Source organism: Toxorhynchites rutilus, chromosome 1 (genome assembly GCF_029784135.1).
Source record: "Toxorhynchites rutilus septentrionalis strain SRP chromosome 1, ASM2978413v1, whole genome shotgun sequence".
NCBI classification, from domain to species: domain Eukaryota; kingdom Metazoa; phylum Arthropoda; class Insecta; order Diptera; family Culicidae; genus Toxorhynchites; species Toxorhynchites rutilus.
Window position 1 is genome coordinate 94515157 of NC_073744.1, and position 15905 is coordinate 94531061.

Consider the following 15905-nt stretch of genomic DNA (forward strand, 5'->3'; position numbering starts at 1 on the left):
TTTAGGTTGCACATTCCTGGTTTGAAAAGCGGGTTGTTCATGCCGCTCACACTTCTTACAAAAGATATCAAACAATCAGGAGTGTATATTTTTTAGTTTGCAAGATATGTTTTTTTCCACTTTTTTGCAATATTTCCGATATACCTTTTCGAAAAATAGTTTACTTTCAGCTGTTTCATTACTGGTGACTATTCAGCAGTGACAGTTTAAAGTTCAATATCTATCTATCTATCTATATATATAAAAATGGAGTGATGTCTGTCTGTCTGTCTGATTCTTATAGACTCGGAAACTACTGAACCGATCGACATGAAAATTGGTATGTAGGGGTTTTTGGGGCCGGGGAAGGTTTTCGTGATATTTTGAGACCCCTCCCCCCTCTCTAAGGGGGGGCTGCCATACAAATGAAACACAAATTTCTGCATTACTCGGAAATTAACCAAGCAAACGAAACCAAAGTTGGCATGTGAAAGTTTTAGGGTGCAATAAATGTTTCTATGATGGTTAGACAGTCCTTCCCCCACTCAAAGGGGGGGGGGGCTGCCATACAAATGAAACACAAATTTCTGCATTACTCGAGAATTAATCATGCAAATGAAACCAAACTTGGCATGTGGAGGTTTTAGGATGCAATAAATATTTCTATGGTGTTAAGATACTCCTTCCCCCTCTCTTAGAGGAGGCTGCCATACAAATGAAACACAATTTTTTGCATTACTCGGAAATTAATCAATCAAACGAAACCAAAGTTGGCATGTGAAAGTTTTAGGGTGCAATAAATGTTTCTATGATGGTTAGACAGTCCTTCCCCCGCTCAAAGGGGGGGGGGGGGGGCTGCCATACAAATGAAACACAAATTTCTGCATTACTCGAGAATTAATCAAGCAAATGAAACCAAATTTGGCATGTGGAGGTTTTAGGATGCAATAAATGTTTCTATGGTGTTAAGATACTCCTTCCCCCTCTCTTAGAGGGGGCTGCCGTACAAATGAAACACAAATTTTTGCATTACCCGAGAATTAATCAAGCAAATTAAACCAAATTAGGCATATGGAAACTTTAGGGTGCAATGAATGTTTCTATGGTTGTTAGATACCCCTCCCCCCTCTCTTAGGGGTGGCTGCCATACAAATAAAACACAAATTTCTGCATTACTCGAGAATTAATCAAGTAAATGGGCGGGACGAAGTTTGCCGGGTTAGCTAGTTGTATATATAGCTTCACAAGAACATGTGCAAGAAAACTGTGAACCGTATCATTAGAGACAAAAAGCTTGAAAATTATGATGGAATAATAATGAATATAATAAAAAAATTAAATATACGTACTCTCCGTTTGCTTTTGATATTCTCTAGTTGCCTTTGTGTGCACTCGCCGATGCTTTTTGATCCCCATAATTCAACGCCAACTCGTGCATAGGTGAACGACATCGATCCAATTGGTAGGAAATATGTTAAAAACATAAAAAGAACGTTGTATCTGACGAAAAAGCATGAATTTATAGTTCAGTAAACAATAATGGATGGTTTCAGAAATAGACAATAGAAGGGAACAACAACTTTTAACACTTACATATACTCTAACATCGAATGATTCGTTGGTCCATCCGGCCATTCAGAATAACATACTATTCTATCTTGAAAATCGTATGTGGTGAAAAACAGTAGCATTGGACTTGAAATAATAATTCCAATGATCCAAATGACGGCTGCTACACAAAGAGTAGCCCTTCTACCCATTCGTGGTTTGAGAGGGTTCACTATTGCCATGTATCTATGGAAAAGAGAAGTGACTTATTATATTAATACCATACATCGTCGGGTCGCCATGGCCATATGGCGTCAATACGAATTACATAAATTGTACATTCTTACCGACGAAAAAATAGTTCTAAGTTGAACAAATGATACGTCTTCATTAATTGTAGGATATACCAGAAGAATATAACAATTTAGCCAATAGCCGAGCCCTGAGTTATACGTATAATTATACTAACAAAGAGTAAATTTACCCTGTACAGATACCGAGAAACTCATCCAGAAGATCTTATAAAGTTGAATCGAACAACTATTTTTAATAACTTATCTACTGGTTTTGTTTGTGTCATAAAAGGAATCCCTCCAAATAGTTATCAGAGAGAATCCGTCCAGCTCAAATCGTTGTAGAAAAATAAAGCGGGACCGTCATCATTATTTCATATAATGGATAGAGTACTGTTTTAGGTGTATGTTTTTTATCCCAAGACTATGATGATTGTTGTTTTTATTTATTTTAGTTGTTAGATTAGTTCGAATATAATTGTGAAGTCTACAAGAGTTTGAGCATAGCGCGCGTGAACCGGAGAAATTTGAAATGCAACATTGTCATATTGTTGTTATTGTTTTAATATTATATATAAAATTGTTTTTTTTTGTTGTTGTTTTGTTTAATAAAATCAAGGCATTCCAAGGGATTGAAAGTGGAAACTGAAAAGACGCTAGGGATAGCTCAACCGGAATACTTGTAAATTTATCATTTTAACAGATGATTGACGAGATCTTTCTGTGTTGTGGCAGATCTCATTGCAGATTCAGATTGACACGATTATACCCTACGTTGAATGACGGGTCTGAAGCATCGGCTGGAATGAGACTTGGGTTTACCCAGTTGTCTGGACTAGAAAACGATTAACAGACCGTTGTCGGTTATACAGTGAAGCGGGATGTTCTTCAATTCTGATCGGTAAAGGGTCTTTCCGGGTTGTAAATACTCTTGACATGCCTTGGGAGAGTTGCTGAGCCTGAAGTATCGGCTAGAATTAGACTTGGGGTTGGTCTGCTGTTTGGTCTCGAAAACGATCGCATTAGCTGATTGTTATCGGGAATATACTAAAGCGAGAAATCCCTTTTAAATTCATGGCTGATGCGCATGTAGGCATTGGATTCAATTCCCGATCGGTCAATTGTCTTCCCGGGCTGGAAATTCTCTTGACATGCCATGGAATATTTAGCGTTCAGACAATATAATATCATATTGACGTAGGACTACGTCTAACCGGAAGATATAGGGGGTGAAATGGAAATCTAGGCACTGAACAAGTAGGAAAAAATGCAAGATTTGGAACGCTTAAAACTCGAGCATTTCTCAATAGATCGCAAAGGTTTTTGCATCAATTGATAGGAAATATATCTACGCATCTATCATAATGAATAACATTTCATTTTTCTTGAGATAAATAATTGAATAATTGTGAATTATCAACCATTGTCAAAATGCACTATGTGCCCATTTTTGATTGGTCCATTTTGTGCTCCTCAAATCGTACCGACCAAAACGGGCAACCAGAGCAGCAGCGAAATATAATGAAGCACGATTGGAAAGGAAAAAGAAAAAAATGAACGAAACATTGGTCGCAGTCTCACACATGCGTAATTCTCGAGCCAGCCAGTCAGCTTAAAAATCCCCGCTCTGCTGCCGTAACGATCATTCTCATTCAAACCGTACAGCACATCGGTTCTCATCACAACACATCAACAAACCAACCCAAGCAGCCATGTCTGGACATGGTAAAGGAGGAAAAGTGAAGGGAAAGGCAAAATCCCGCTCGAACCGTGTTGATCTGGAGTTCCCCGCAAGGGTAGCTAGGCCGAGCGCGTTAGTACCAGTGCACCAGTCCACCTAGCCGTCGTTATATAGTTTCGGCCGCCGAAGTGATCGAGTTAGCTGGCAAAGCTGCTCGCGACGATAAGAAAACCCGCATTCGGAACAGAACACATTCGGTTCGGTGGACATCAAGACAACAGGCAGTTGCAGCGAGTAGCGAGTGCCAAACGCAATCGCAAAACGGCAGCTGGTAGCAGAAGAAAAAAATTTGTTCTTTATACAATCTGCTTTGGTGGCAAATCCAGAACAAGGCGGCATCAAGGGCGTTCGAAATGGTTTTTTTCAAAACCACGAGTACTAAGTTTTCTAAATTGGAACCATTCCATAAAACAAGGTGCTTTTCAGGGCCATTAAACCTTCCAAAAAAGAGTTTAGGAAATACAGTTCAATGCTTTCTAAAACATTATGCAAAATAATAATAAAACACAAATTGATTTTTTCATCATTTGTTTTCCAGGATCTGATGAGTATGTGAATTTGGCAGTTGTTCTGAGCTTGAGTTGGGGACTTTCCTGATTATTCAATTTTCACCCATTCTTAAATTGTTTCCAGATTGAAAGTACAGTAATTTACAATTAGTTCGACATTTAGCTAATTGGACGGACATGTAATGAGACTTATTTAGTTGGACATTTTTGTAAACATAGAGATCCAAATTATGACCCCACATTGAAAGTCGACACTGTACTACTGTCATCGCAAATGTTCAATTACAGGTTAAAATCGCCTCCAATGCGACACTGAGTGGCGCGTCGGCACGTCGCATTGAATGTAATTTATAGTACAACATGTCACAAAGCTGGATGGGAAGACATTTTCCAACTGTGAAAGCTGTGGCGAGTGGCAACAAATCGCTAAACAGGAAGGTTTAGCCGAACAAGATGGGGATATCGAGTGATAACAAAACAATAAACTCTTTAGATTGAAGATAATTTTGTGATCCTGAAAAGGACCCTTTTTAGCCTGCATGTGAATCCAACGAGCGAACAAATCGTAATGAATGTATTTTTGCCATCGCTCCCTTTTAACGCTCATTCGTTCGTCTCGTTGGACTCGCCCCTCTGGCTGAGTTTGCCGATTTGTCTCTATGCTGTGAGTGTGTACCGCTAGAGTATAAAACACGCGGACCCCAAAAAAATATCTTATTTTCTTTCAAACCGTAAACCCGTGTGGTTGTACGGCATCGGTAACGTGGGCGTAACAAAGGAGGACAAGTTAAGGGAAAGGCAAAGTCTCACTCGAACCGTGCAGGTCTCCAGTTCCCTGTTGATCGCATTCACTGATTGCTCCGCAAGGGTAACTAGGCCGAACGGATTGGTGCCGGAGCACCAGTATACCTAACAGCGATTATAGAGTTTCGGCCGTCGGAGTGCTCGAGTTGGCTTGCAAAGCTGCTCACGACAATCAGAAAACCCGCATCAAGAACAGAGCAGCTTCGGTTCGGCGCTCATCAAGGCAACAATTAGTTTCAGTGAGTGGCAAAGTGCTTCTCCGGCACGTCGCATTAAATGTAATTTACTGAACAATATGTCACAAGCTGAATGGGAAGAAATTTTCCAACTGTGAAAGCTGTGGCGAGTGGCAAACGCAATAGCTAAACAGGAAAGTTTAACCGAACAAGATGGGAATATCGAGTGATAACAAAAACACAACACCAAAGGTTCTTTTCAGAACCATCAACATGTTCATAAAAAGTAAACAGTAAACTAATCCATTTTTCAGGTAGATAGGTAGGTATTCACATAGGAGAAGAAAATAAAACAATATATTTTAAATATATATTTAACAAAAGCTGTCCCCTTTGTATAGTCCTACGTCACTCCGGTTATGTCCCCGACATTACCCACCCGTCTTTTTTATTAATATTAGAATATTAGCGTTCAGACAATGCCTTCAATTGTTCTTTTGATAAAGAATCTATGCCAGTGGTACAACCGGTCCGATTTTTTGTTTTTATTTTGACGTAGGACTACGTCTAACCGGAAGATATAGGGGGTGAAATGGAAATCTAGGCACTGAACAAGTAGGAAAAAATGCAAGATTTGGAACGCTTATAACTCGAGCATTTCTCAATAGTTCGCGAAGGTTTTTGCATCAATTGATAGAAAATATATCTACGCATCTATTATAACGAATAACATTTCATTTTTCTTGAGATAAATAATTGAATAATTGTGAAATATCAAGCATTGTCAAAATGCACTATGTGCCCATTTTTGATTGGTCCATTTTGTGCTCCTAAAATCGTACCGACCAAAACGGGCAACCAGCGGCAGCAGCGAAATAGAATGAAGCACGCTTGGAAAGGAAAAAGAAAAAAATGAACGAAACATTGGTCGCAGTCTCACACATGCGTAATTCTCGAGCCAGCCAGTCAGCTTAAAAATCCCCGCTCCGCTGCCGTAACGATCATTCTTTGTGTGGACACCGACTGGACAACATCGTTGCTGGACGAGCTGGATGGCGAGGGATCGAGTGCCTTTCTCAAGGCAAGAGGGCGGAGGTGGTAGCGCTGGAGTAGAATAGAGTAGAGTTTTCAAAGGGCCTTTCTCAAGGCTAGAGACGAATGAACTGCAAAAGTTTAAAGTCTCTATAATTCAAGACCTTCCTTCCTTCCCTTCCTGCCGTAACGATCATTCTCGTTCAAACCGTACACCACATCGGTTCGCATCACAACACATCAACAAACCAACCCAAGCAGCCATGTCTGGACATGGTAAAGGGGGAAAAGTGAAGGGAAAGGCAAAATCCCGCTCGAACCGTGTTGATCTGGAGTTCCCCGCAAGGGTAGCTAGGCCGAGCGCGTTAGTACCAGTGCACCAGTCCACCTAGCCGGCGTTATATAATTTCGGCCGCCGAAGTGATCGAGTTAGCAAAGCTACTCGTGACGATAAGAAAACCCGCATTCGGAACAGAACACATTCGGTTCGGTGGACATCAAGACAACAGGCAGTTGCAGCGAGTGGCGAGTGGCAAACGCAATCGCAAAACGGCATCAGGTAGCAGAAGAAAAAAGTTTGTTCTTTATACAAACTTATCGAAATGGTTTTTTTTCAAAACCACGAGTACTAAGTTTTCTAAATTGGAACCATTCCATAAAACAAGGCGCTCAGGGCCATTAAACCTTCCAAAAAAGAGTTTAGGAAATACAGTTCAATGTTTTCTAAAACATTATGCAAAATAATAATAAAACACAAATTGATTTTTTCATAATTTGTTTGCCAGGATCTGATGAGTATGTGAATTTGGCAGTTGTTCTGAGCTTATTGATAGTTGGGGACTTTCCTGATTATTCAATTTTCACCAATTCTTAAATTGTTTCCAGATTGAAAGTACAGTAATTTACAATTAGTTCGACATTTAGCTAATTGGACGAACATGTAATGCGACATATTTAGTTGGACATTTTTGTAAACATAGAGATCCAAATTATGACCCCACATTGAAAGTCGACACTGTTCCACTGTCATCGCAAATGTTCAATTACAGGTTAAAATCGCCTCCAATGCGACACTGAGTGGCGCTTCGGCACGTCGCATTGAATGTAATTTACTGTACAACATGTCACAAAGCTGGATGGGAAGAAATTTTCCAACTGTGAAAGCTGTGGCGAGTGGCAACAAATCGCTAAACAGGAAGGTTAAGCCGAACAAGATGGGGATATCGAGTGATAACAAAACAATAAACTCTTTAGATTGAAGATAATTTTGTGATCCTGAAAAGGACCCTTTTTAGCCTGCATGTGAATCCAACGAGCGAACAAATCGTAATGAATGTATTTTTTTTGCCATCGCTCCCTTTTAACGCTCATTCGTTCGTCTCGTTGGACTCGCCCCTCTGGCTGAGTCTGACGATTTATCTCTATCCTGTGAGTGTGTACCGCTAGAGTATAAAACACGCGGACCCCAAAAAAATATCTTATTTTCTTTCAAACCGTAAACCCGTGTGGTTGTACGGCATCGGCATCGTGGACGTAACAAAGGAGGACAAGTTAAGGGAAAGGCAAAGTCTCACTCGAACCGTGCAGGTGTGCAGTTCCCCGTAGGTGTATCCGCCAATTGCTCAGCAAGGGTAGCTAGGCCGAGCGCGTTAGTACCAGTGCACCAGTCCACCTAGCCGGCGTTATATAGGTTTAACCGAACAAGATGGGAATATCGAGTGATAACAAAAACACAACACCAAAGGTTCTTTTCAAAACCATCAACATATTCATAAAGAGTAAACAGTAAACTAATCCATTTTTCAGGTAGATTTTCAGGTTCACGTAGGAGAAGAAAATAAAACAACATATTTAAAATATATCTTTAACAAAAGCTGTCCCCTTTGTATAGCCCTACGTCACTCCGGTTATGTCCCCGACATTACCCACCCGTCTTTTTTATTTTCTTCTCCTACGAACCTGAAAATCTACCTGAACAATGGATTAGTTTACTGTTTACTCTTTATGAATATGTTGATGGTTTTGAAAAGAACCTTTGGTGTTGTGTTTTTGTTATCACTCGATATTCCCATCTTGTTCGGTTAAACCTATATAACGCCGGCTAGGTGGACTGGTGCACTGGTACTAACGCGCTCGGCCTAGCTACCCTTGCTGAGCAATTGGCGGATACACCTACGGGGAACTGCACACCTGCACGGTTCGAGTGGGACTTTGCCTTTCCCTTAACTTGTCCTCCTTTGTTACGTCCACGATGCCGATGCCGTACAACCACACGGGTTTACGGTTTGAAAGAAAATAAGATATTTTTTTGGGGTCCGCGTGTTTTATACTCTAGCGGTACACACTCACAGGATAGAGATAAATCGGCAGACTCAGCCAGAGGGGCGAGTCCAACGAGACGAACGAATGAGCGTTAAAAGGGAGCGATGGCAAAAAAAATACATCATACTGATTTTAACCTCCGACCGAGAAGGTCGCGTTTTCTTTCAGCTCGGCAGTTTGGCGTTTTGGACAGCGGACTAGGACGTCTCCCCCTGGCGATTCCGAAGGAGTTATTTTTAATTATCTTCAAGTGGCAGCAGAAGGAGAGCGGGAAAAGGCAATAGCTCGTTTCGACCGTGGAGAGCGGGCGCTTACCGGCAAACCGGAAAAGCGCGCGCTTTTTACGGCGTCACTGACGCCACGCCCCCTTTTTCCGGGGAGTGTTGCCAATTATTTTGTAGTGATTGTAGTGATCTCTAGTTATAATTAAAAAAAAAAGAAATAACACGCGCATACGGACAGTGAAGTGACAGTAGGAAAAACAGTTTTAAAATAATTTTGAAAGTTTATTCGCGATAATTGGTGGTTTTGTGCTCTTGCTAAAAAAGTGCGAATTTCTGGACACATATCCCCAAGTGTAAAGACCCAACAAAATTTCTCAGTGTTTTCATCTGAAGATTAACCCACCTGTCGGCTATACCTAGGGGATAGCCTGACAACAGCATGGCTTCCAGTAGCTCCGGGCCTCCGGGAGGCCGGGCTACAAATTTGTACGAGGGTAAACCTACCCAACGTACTGCTCCAAGATGGGCCGATCCAATGAACGGCAACCTACAGATCCTGTTACTACGTGCCACAGGAGAGAACGTGATTCCGGCTAACCCGTTCGTCGTGAGTAAGACGATCGCCAACGCTGTAGGAAAGAAGTACTACACAGCGCGACCGCAACGAGACGACAAGAAGAGGACGCAATATATCCTTACGGCCAAGGACGAAGATATCATTGGTAAGCTCCTCTTAATCAACAAATTAATTGATGAAACCCCTATTGAAGTGATTTACCACCCAACCCTTAACCAACGCAAATGTGTTGTTACTTGTCGTGATGTCATGGACATCAAAGAATCCGAACTGGTGACAGAGCTTTCCGATCAAGGTGTGATCGATGTCAAGCGCATCACCAGAAAGGAGAACAATATTGTTGTACCAACTGCCACTCTTATTTTGACGATTCGTGGAACTGTTGTTCCCGATTTCATTAATTTTGGATTTATTCGGGCTGGGACTAGAAATTTCTACCCCAACCACCCAACCACTACCCCAACAACTTTAAGTGTTACAAATTTGGACATACTAGCAAACGATGCAAACGCGAGAACCCGCTTTGCCGAAATTGTGGACAGGAACATCCAGAACAAAAGGATGGAATTAAAACCTGCAACGCTTCAGCATTTTGCTTGAATTGCCAAGGGGACCATTCCTTTTCGAATAGGAAATGCCCCGTATGGCAAACCGAGAACAACATCACAAAAATCAGAATCGATTATGGTATCTCCTACAAAGAGGCGAAAGAAAAACACAACGGTCAAAATAATGGAGCAACTTTTGCAAGTGTTCTGCAAGACAGACTCTCCAACTTGCAAAAGCCAACACCCAGCTGCAACTGCAAATGTAACTGCGCCTCGGCCGCTTCGGCCTCTTCTAGCCGCGAAAGCACTCCCCCAATTGACACTACAATCGATACTTCCATGACAGAGTCGACAACCGACAGCTCAACAACGGAATCTGAAAACGAATCAGTCATTTCAATGGACACTTCTGATGTTCCAAACAAAAATAAAAATAAAAGGAAAATGGCGAAAGGATCATCTTCAGATTCAGATCAAAAATCCGAAGATGAAATCCAAACAAACAAGGACAAGAAAAGAACTAAGAATGAACAAAGAACTACACCACCAACAAATAACAACACAACACCAACAGAAAACAACAACAACAACAACAACAACACACATCAAACAAAAAACAACAATAACAACAACAGCAACGCACATTCAACAAAAAACAATACTAACACAACAAACACTCCAAAGACTTCTACACCAAACAAAAACAACACCAATACCTCAAAGAAAGCTTCTCTTTCCAAGGGTAAAGGACCATCGAACTAATTCTCTTTGAATAGTTCAAACATACACACAATTAAGACTTAGGAATTAGAGTTAAAAACACCAACACATTCACTCCAACACAGAAATTCGGGATACAATGGAACATCAGAAGTATCCGACGAAATATTCTAGAACTGAAAATGCTTATTTCAAACTCTAATCCCACAGTCATAGCCCTTCAAGAAACTATGACTCCAAACAACTTCGATAAACACTTCAACTCAAAATATATCACATATTTCAAAGAGGGTCCCAACCCCTCAAAAAACGGAGTTGCAATCGCAATCAAAGATGGCACTCCACATGATCTTCTTCCCATTACCACTGATCTTCAGGCAGTGGTAGTGCGCATTAAACACCCCTTTCCAATCACAGTCGTTAGCATCTACATCACTAATGATTCCGATCCGAACACTCTACGCGGCCAACTGGACCATCTGTTCGCCCAACTTCCCGCCCCAATCATGCTTATGGGTGATTTCAACGCCCACTCATACGCCTGGGAAGGTGCATACCTCGATCGAAAAGGATCCATCATTGAGGATTTCATATCCGACCATTCTCTTCTCCTTCTTAACAACGGCCAACACACCAGAACCCATTATTCTGGTACTACTTCAGCCATCGATCTCACTATAGTATCAGACAAACTATCTTCAAAACTTTCTTGGAACATCCACGATGATACTTGCGGAAGCGATCATTTTCCAATCTTCACCTCCTTCGGCCAAACTTCTCCAGAGTTTTCAACAAGGCCAAGATGGAAATTTGAATACGCTGACTGGGCTGGCTATCAGTTTGACATTGAAAACCGCCTCTCCGCTAAACGAGATTGGACAGCCGAGGAATTCTCCAAAGTTGTCCTAGAAGTTGCAATGGTGCACATCCCCAGAACCAGTGGCATCCCTGGCAGGAAATGTGTCCCATGGTGGTCGCCTGAGCTGAAGGCAGCGATCAAAGGTCGACGTAAGGCCCTACGCAAATTAAGAAAGGCCCATCCGGACAGCCCACTGAGACCCACTCGGCTTGCAGAGTTCCAAAGGGCTCGCAAAGCAGCTAAGACTGCTATCAACACAGCCAAGCACCACAGTTGGGTTAAATTCGTCAGCGAAATTAATCCCAACGCGTCAACAAAGGAGTTATGGAGTAAGATTGGCAGGCTTCATGGAAAGAAAAGAAGCAAAGAATATAATCTTCTAATCAACGGTCAATACACCAATGACCGGAAAATCATCGCCGAGGCGTTTGGAGATTTCTTTGCTTCCGCCTCCTCCAATCAAAACTACGACCAAACCTTTCTAACCCACAAAACGGAATGCGAAAGAATTCCCATCGATTTTCATACCGATGTGGAATTTGACTTCAACAAAAACCTCTCCCTCAAAGAGCTCGATTGGGTACTGAACAAAGTCAAACAAGGATCCACAGGACCTGATGACATCAGCTACCCTATGCTTAAGAATCTACCCCATCTCGGGAAAAAAGCACTTCTGAAGCTCCTCAACAAAGTCTGGGACAGTGGAACCCTCCCCAGTTGCTGGAAAGAGGGTTTAATGATCTGTATCCCGAAACCAGACATGAACAACCATCTTCTTGACAATTTCCGCCCCATCACTCTTCTAAGTTGTGTTGGGAAAGTCTTGGAAAAAATGATCAATCGACGCTTAACGACTTTTCTAGAGTCAAATAAGCTGATTGATCCCAGACAATTCGCCTTCCGTGCGGGAAAAGGTACAGAAGATTGCCTTGTAGCAATCGAAAAAATCCTAGATGACGCAACTGAAAAATTACACCACATTGATATTGTTTCCCTGGATTTATCCAAGGCCTTCGATCGGGCATGGAGGTACCCAGTGCTGAAAAGCCTTTTCGACTGGGGGATTCGTGGGAGATTAGGTCTCTTCGTTAAAAGTTTTCTAGAAAACCGGTCTTTCAAAACCGTTATTAACAACCACCAATCTTCTCTAAAAATCCCAGAAAACGGCTTCCCACAAGGCTCAGCACTTTCACCAACCCTCTTCAACATTGCCATGCAATCTCTATTCGAGATTATCCCGGACCATATAAAGGTCATAGTCTATGCAGAAGACATCACTCTTATCTCTACGAGCTGCTTCGGCTTAATTCAGAGAAAGAGGCTTCAAAAAACCTTAGACTCCATCCAAAACTGGGCTCTAAAAACAGGTTTTAAAATTTCCCCGGAGAAATCCAAACACATACATATCGGAAAAGCTCTCAGAAGGAGAACCTATCTTCAGCTGAACAAAATCCCGATCCCTACAATGAGGACATTGAAAATACTAGGGGTTACTTTCGACAAGAAACTCAACTTCCTATCACATTCCCAAAAGACCAAAATAGCCACCAGAAAGAAACTGAACATCATCAAGGCTATCGCAGGCAACCTAGCCTCTGGTCATAGAAAGACGCTGCTAAATGTTGTAAATGTTTGGTTGGTCCCACAAATCCTTTACGGAATAGGCACCTTCAGCCGTGGAGGGGACAGGGTGTTAAACACCATTCAACCAATTTACAATAAAGCAATTAGGCTCGCAATTGGCGCTTTTCCCTCCAGTCCTACTCTTGCTGTAATGGCAGAAAGTGGGCAACTTCCCTTCACCCACCTGGTAACAAAAGCCATCACTAATAAAGCCATCCGTCACTTGTCACTCCCCGAAAGCGACCACAATGTCCCATTAATACATAGGGCTAAAACATGGTTCAAAAATCTCACGAACAAAGATCTTCCCGATATATGTGAACGTTCATCTGCAACGGGAAGAAATTGGAACGTCAAACCGCCGAACATTAACCTTGAACTTCTCAAGGCAGTTCGGGCGGGAGACCCTTCTCCAAAAGTCAAAGCCTGCTTCAATAACCTTGTTGCATCCAATTTTCAAATCAACCACCAGGTATACACAGATGGTTCAGTCAGTGCCGATGGAGTTGGATGTGGAATCTTTGAGAGTAGATACACTGGTAGCTTTTCTCTTCCACCGCAATGCTCCATCTTCAGTGCGGAAGCTTTCGCCCTTCTAATAGCTACCCAAGAATGCACCCATGAGTTTCTTCCTACCACAATATTCTCAGACTCAGCTAGCTGTCTCCACGATCTTCTAAGTGGAAACAGCAAACACCCATGGATTAAGCAAACAGAAGAGGCTGCTTCAAATAAAAACATCTCCTTCTGCTGGGTTCCTGGTCACTCAGGAATCCGCGGAAACACAGCCGCCGACATACTGGCCGGCAAGGGCAGCAAAATAGAACCCCCAGACATGCCCTGTCCTCCATCTGACATTGTCCGCTGGGTAAAACAGCAAGTCCGTGAAAGCTGGGACATAGGCTGGATAAACAGCCGTCCCACTCATCTTCATAAAATCAAAAATTCCACTCTCCCTTGGGAGGACCGTCTCAGTAGTAGGGAAAGGCAAGTCCTTACCCGTCTTCGAATTGGGCACACTAACTTCACCCACTCACACTTGTTCTGCAGAGCCGAAAAACCCCAATGTGCTTGCAACGAAGCTCCGGTTTCCGTTAGCCATCTTTTACTTGAATGTCAACATACCAAAGATGCTCGAGTCCGACACAACATAGGTCAGAGTCTCCGAGATATCCTCAGTAGAGACGAGACCCAAGAAACCAATTTAATTGCGTTTCTGAAAGAAACCGACTTCTTTGGTAAAATCTAAACCGAAATACTAAATACCTTGGAAATTGCTTATTAAAGTTCGCCACTTCACAGTCATGTATGCGTGTTTATGTGTGTATACACATGTATGTACGGGTCGGAAGGAAGGTATTCATACATGTATATACACGCATTCAATAATAATAAATAACAAATAATATAATATATACTTTCATACCCACATCTATCTTCTATCCTTTACATTATACTTTAATCAACTTCCTATTCCTACAGCCACACTCACCAAGGAGGATAAATTCATTAAATAAACCTCTCCATTTTTCAGCTATACTATATACCATTAAATTCAAAACCACTATATTTTATTATCTATTCAAACTGTATTTCATTTCATTTCACCCCACCACACACCCACTCCTCCCCTCTTTCCTTCCCATACCACTCCCACCCCCTCCCATTCCACTAATCCCACCCAAATCCTTTCCACTCCTTTCCTTCCTATCCTCCTGAGAAGGGCCTTTTTGTTTTTTGGCTTTGGATCACGCCTTTCGCTGGGTCACTTGTGCTTCGTTACTGCTTTGGTCCTCGGATCAGTAAATTTCTACTTTTCTTTACAGCATATATTAAATATCTTATGAAGCATAGGATCCCTTCCTACCTTCTTCTTTAACCGAGAGTCGAGCGGACAGGTCTGATGAGTGATTTTGTTGGTTTCCCTTTCGCCAGTCCCCTCTGGGCTGGTTTTATTGTGGCTCTTCACTGGGCTAGAGGCGAATGAACTGCAAAGTTTAAAGCCTCTTAAAAACAAAGAAAGAAGAAGAAAAATACATTCATTACGATTTGTTCGCTCGTTGGATTCACATGCAGGCTAAAAAGGGTCCTTTTCAGGATCACAAAATTATCTTCAATCTAAAGAGTTTATTGTTTTGTTATCACTCGATATCCCCATCTTGTTCGGCTGAACCTTCCTGTTTAGCGATTTGTTGCCACTCGCCACAGCTTTCACAGTTGGAAAATTTCTTCCCATCCAGCTTTGTGACATGTTGTACAGTAAATTACATTCAATGCGACGTGCCGAAGCGCCACTCAGTGTCGCATTGGAGGCGATTTTAACCTGTAATTGAACATTTGCGATGACGGTGGAACAGTGTCGACTTCCAATGTGGGGTCATAATTTGGACCTCTATGTTTACAAAAATGTCCATCTAAATAAGACGCATTACATGTCCGTCCAATTAGCTAAATGTCGAACTAATTGTAAATTACTGTACTTTCAATCTGGAAACAATTTAAGAATTGGTGAAAATTGAATAATCAGGAAAGTCCCCAACTATCAATAAGCTCAGAACAACTACCAAATTCACATACTCATCAGATCCTGGCAAACAAATTATGAAAAAATCAATTTGTGTTTTATTATTATTTTGGATAATGTTGAACTGTATTTCCTAAACTCCTTTTTGGAAGGTTTAATGGCCCTGAAAAGCGCCTTGTTTTATGGAATGGTTCCAATTTAGAAAACTTAGTACTCGTGGTTTTGAAAAAAACCATTTCGATAAGTTTGTATAAAGAACAAACTTTTTTCTTCTGCTACCTGATGCCGTTTTGCGATTGCGTTTGCCACTCGCCACTCGCTGCAACTGCCTGTTGTCTTGATGTCCACCGAACCGAATGTGTTCTGTTCCGAATGCGGGTTTTCTTATCGTCACGAGCAGCTTTGTTAACTCGATCACTTCGGCGG

General features: G+C 41.8%; 1 protein-coding gene across 6 annotated transcripts in view; it reads right to left on the minus strand.

Annotated features, from left to right (window-relative positions):
• LOC129779506 (tachykinin-like peptides receptor 99D) overlaps positions 1 to 15905 on the minus strand; it is a 214628-nt gene that overhangs the window by 52461 nt on the left and 146262 nt on the right. For all 6 annotated transcript variants that reach the window (XM_055787042.1, XM_055787026.1, XM_055787051.1 and 3 more), the window contains 2 exons: positions 1573 to 1773; positions 1329 to 1479 (listed from right to left, as the gene is read on the minus strand). In XM_055787042.1, the coding sequence (XP_055643017.1) occupies positions 1329 to 1479; positions 1573 to 1773 (352 nt within the window). The remainder of the gene's footprint in view (positions 1 to 1328; positions 1480 to 1572; positions 1774 to 15905) is intronic.